The 4433-nt window shown below is 36.3% G+C and overlaps 1 protein-coding gene across 1 annotated transcript; it reads left to right on the plus strand.

The window, feature by feature from the left end:
• Window positions 1–628: 628 nt before the first annotated feature.
• LOC104807779 lies at window positions 629–4186 on the plus strand. The gene is made up of 7 exons (XM_010533190.1): window positions 629–1599; window positions 2154–2250; window positions 2379–2459; window positions 2664–2803; window positions 3179–3240; window positions 3329–3428; window positions 3511–4186. Exons 1-7 carry the CDS (start codon window positions 1516–1518, stop codon window positions 3697–3699), a joined length of 753 nt encoding a protein of 250 aa, XP_010531492.1. The 5' UTR covers window positions 629–1515; the 3' UTR covers window positions 3700–4186.
• Window positions 4187–4433: the final 247 nt, after the last annotated feature.

Genomic DNA, 4433 nt, shown 5'->3' on the forward strand with positions numbered 1-4433 from the left:
GTAAGCTTATTTACCTTACAATTACGCGTCCTGACATTAGCTTTGTTGTACATCAGGTTAGTCAATGGATGCATACACCAATAACTACTCACTGACAAATGGTGGATATCTCAAAGGAATGCCCGACAAAGGAATATGGATGGTCAACAACACACGCGCATCGTTGCTTACTGTGATGCAGACTGGGCATGCGATCGCAAGGATAGGAAATCTACAATTGGGTATTGCACCTTTATTAGAGACAACCTCGTTTCATGAAAAAGTAACACTATAAAAAAACAGCCTTATATCAACGGATATTATCAATGGAATTATCCGTTGATATAATTTCAATGGATTCTCAACAGAATAGTAGCGGGTATTTCCATTGATATATTTCAACGATTTTATACAACGGAATTCATGCGTTAAATACTTCAATGGCTAAATATCAATAGATTCATGTCGTTGGAATTATCGACGGATGTCCGTTGATATTTGTGGCCGTTTTCGTTGCAACAGATGTCCGTTGATAATTGTAGCTGTTTTAGTTTCAATGGACATCCGTTGATATATCAATTATATAAAAATTGCCTCCTCTCTCCCATTCACAACCAAAATATCTCAAAATGTCTTCTTCTTCCTCAAACCGAAATATACATGTTTCAAGGCACTGGAAATATCGTAGAGAAGATCCAACAACAAAAGAAGTTACACCCGAGTTTTGTGTTGGTTTGGAGCAATTTATGAGTTTTGCTTCAACGCAACCTTTATGTCAAGAGCACGAAAAATTGCAATGTCCATGTAAAGATTGTAGAAATTTAAAATTTCTAAGCCAAGAAGTGGTCTGCAAACATCTATATCGAAGGGGTTTTATGGATGATTACTACGTAAGGCATATGCATGGAGAAGAAGTCAGGACAACGATGAATACTGTTGTATGGACACAGACAGAGGAGGTAGAAGCAATTGGAGAAAATCAATCTTTTGATTTTGAAACAAGAAATTCGTACGCTCAAATGGTGACAGATGTTTTTCCGGGGGTATTTGAGCAAGTTCAACAACAATATGAAGAGTCGAATAATGACGCAAAAATATTTTTCGTCATTTGCTCACGATGGCAAATCATCCTATATACGAAGGATGCAAACAAGTTCATTCTCGATTATCATTAGCATCAAGATTGATAAGCATGAAAACAGATTATAATGTTATTGAGAATTGATGGATTCGTTTTGCAAGACATTGCATGAGTATTTACCGGAAAACAATCAAGCTCCGCAGTCATATTATGATACGAAAGCAATCTTGAAGGATTTGAGAATGCCTCATGAAAAGATTGATGTCTGCAGAGACAGTTGCATGCTTTTTTGGGATACTGATAAAGATTTGATGAAGTGTAAATTTTGTGGAGCGAATAGATATCGACCGAGTAAGAAAAGATCTCTAGAAAAAGTGCCATATAAGAAGATGTTCTTTTTGCCTGTGTCGTATAAATTGAGAAGGTTATATGAATAAGAGAAAACGACATCACATATGAGATGGCATGCAAATCATTCGAGCTCGACAGAAGATATGCAACATCCATCCGATGACATTGCATGGAAAGATTTCAATAAGGTATTCCCTCATTTTGCTGTTGAGCCTTGGAATGTTTATCTCTGCTTATGCAGGGTGGTTTTAGTCCGTACGGACAATCTGGCATGCAATATTCATTATGGCCTGTGATACTCTCGCCATATAATTTACCCCCTGAGATGTGTCTGAAAAGAGAATTTATATTTCTAACATTGTTGATTCCTCGGCCAGATCACCTGAAGAAGAGTTTTGATGTGTTTCTACGACCTTTGATTAAGGAATTGACTGATTTGTGAAACATTGGAGTTCTTGCATATGATGTTAGTGTGAAACGAAATTTCACACTAAAAGTTGTGCTTCTATGGACGATCAACGATTTTTCTGCATATGGTATGCTCTTTGGACGGAGCACACATGGAAGATTGGCGTGTCCATATTGTCTGGAAGAAACTGATGTGTTTTACTTAAAGCACGGACGAAAATCGTATTGGTTCGATTGTCATCGACGGTTTCTTCCAATGTATCATCCATTGCGGCAAAACCATATTGCGTTTGTGAAAGGTTGAATTGTTAAAGAGTGTGCTCCAATATTGCAGATAAACAGGGTATTATTGACGATTTGCAAGAATCCGTTCGATGTGGAGGTAATTTTGGGCATACAAAATGCAAAGGATTTGGTGATCGGCACAACTGGTATAAACGGAGTATTTTCTGGAATCTACCTTATTAGAGTTCGCTTACACTCCGACATAATCTGGATGTGATGCATATAGAAAAGAATTTGTTTGATAACATCATCAATATTGTTCTGAATGTATCAGGAAAGACAAAGGATAATGTCAATTCGAGGAAGGACATGAATGAAATCTGTAAAAGAAAAGAGTTGAAGCTAACACATGATGGTAAGACACTAACTCCAATCTTTAGATTACTGAGTCGTGAAAAGAAAGTTTTGATGAATTGGTTGCAGAAAGAAGTGAAATTTCCTGATGGATATGCCTCAAAAATAGCTCTTTGCGTTGATATGGAGTCAACGAAGCTTATAGGAATGAAGAACTATGATTGTCATGTTTTTATGCAACGTCTCATTCCGATTGCTTTTGCAGAACTGTTAAAACCGAGTGTGCACGAAGGATTATGTGGTATAAGTTCATTTTTCAGAGATATTTATGCCAAAAATTTAAGAAGAAGTAATTTGGAAGTTCTAAAGATCAACATCACGGAGATACTATGTGCATTGGAAAAGGTATTCCCATCATTTTTTGATGTGATTGAGCATTTAGCCGTTCATTTTTCAGATGAAGCGATCGTAGGAGGTCCAGTTCAATTTAGATGGATGTATCCATTTGAACGGATTTTCTTCCATTTAATGAAAAAGGCAAAAAACAAAGTTGTGTTTGAAGGTTCAATTGTGAAGCAATATTTGTTAGAAGAAATCATATATTTTAGCTCATTTTATTTTGAACCTCAAATTCCGACGAAGGAACGAAGGTCAGACAATAATGATTTGGATACATATCTATATCATTATGAATCTTGGTCTATAGACGACATTCCGGAGTTTTCTATGCCGACAGGCCAGATGGGTGGTAAATAAGAGGAACATTGGTTAACTGTACAGGAGTATAACCATCTCGCTACTTATATTTTATTGAATTGCGTAGAACTTCGTCATTACGAGAGGTACATGCGCATATATATTGTAGCTACATTCAATATTCAATCCTATGTGAGAGCGAAACTGAATATTCAACGTATCAACATTTTGCAGGATCTTTGAGGAGCAGGTTTTAGAAGCTTACCCAAATTTAAGTGTCGAAGCTTTCGACGAATTGAAACAAGAAAACTACGCATCTTGGTTGAGAGACCATGTTAGTGGATATGTATAATAGTAATTTAATCATATATACATATATGATTGCTAACCCAACAAATTGATTCTTGTGGTTGTAGGTTCAATCTTTACGTGACGAGAGGATTCCGCATTGGGTGCGAGATTTATCACAAGGGCCTAGCAGAAGAGTGATATCATGGTCGATCATGTTCACGCGTGGATACACATTTCACACGATTGAACATGGGAAACATCGTAATACGTTCAACTACAGAGAGTGCATCAAGAGTTCGAATTACAGTGATTGATCAGATGATTCAGATTTTTTTGGAGTTTTACATCATATCATCCAGATCGAATATCCCGTATTAGTCGGTCTGAAAACAGTTGTCTTTCGATGTCATTGGTTCGATACAACCATGGGACGTGGATCGCGAAAAAACAAATGGGAGGAATCGACATCAATCCAACATGAGCATATCCTAAATATGATCCTTTTATTCTCTCGGATCAAAGTGATCAGGTCTGTTTCATTCCATACCCAAAATATCATGTATCCCAACATAAAATACGCAAAGAAGATCAATAGTCATCTGTGGTGAAAATCAATCCTCGAAGAATGGTGATCAATTCATCAACAATTGAAGATTCAGAAGAAGTGGTGCAAGACCCAAGTGAAAATTCAGTGTTTCCTATTCGACTTGAAGATTATGAAGACACACTTGTAGTTGCGGATGTAGAAGATGAAGATATTGATAATTTTACCCAAGTTGAACCCGATGAATTTATTTCCGATCACGATGATACATCACACGAAAGTGAAAATGATAACGATTCGTTGTAATTTTTATATATATTTTTTTAATATTTTGAATTTGAATATTTTAATTTTTTTTTTCACTTTCGGATTTCAATTTTTGTTTATAAGTTTTAACCTATCAACGGAATTTCGTTGATAATATCAACGGACAACCGTTGAATTATTATCTGTAGGATCTGCCATTAAATGCAGCCACATATCAACGGCTATCCGTTGAAACTA

The sequence above is a fragment of the Tarenaya hassleriana genome, unplaced genomic scaffold (assembly GCF_000463585.1).
Source record: "Tarenaya hassleriana unplaced genomic scaffold, ASM46358v1 Cleome13, whole genome shotgun sequence".
NCBI lineage: Eukaryota > Viridiplantae > Streptophyta > Magnoliopsida > Brassicales > Cleomaceae > Tarenaya > Tarenaya hassleriana.

Coding starts and splice junctions, on each gene's coding strand:
- LOC104807779 (XM_010533190.1), top strand. CDS start 1,516: ATGAGATGGCATGCAAATCATTCGAGCTCGACAGAAGATATGCAACAT. Junction 2,251..2,378: donor TTTGGTGATCGGCACAACTG/GTATAAACGGAG, acceptor TGAATGTATCAG/GAAAGACAAAGGATAATGTC. Junction 2,460..2,663: donor GTTGAAGCTAACACATGATG/GTAAGACACTAA, acceptor TTGCTTTTGCAG/AACTGTTAAAACCGAGTGTG.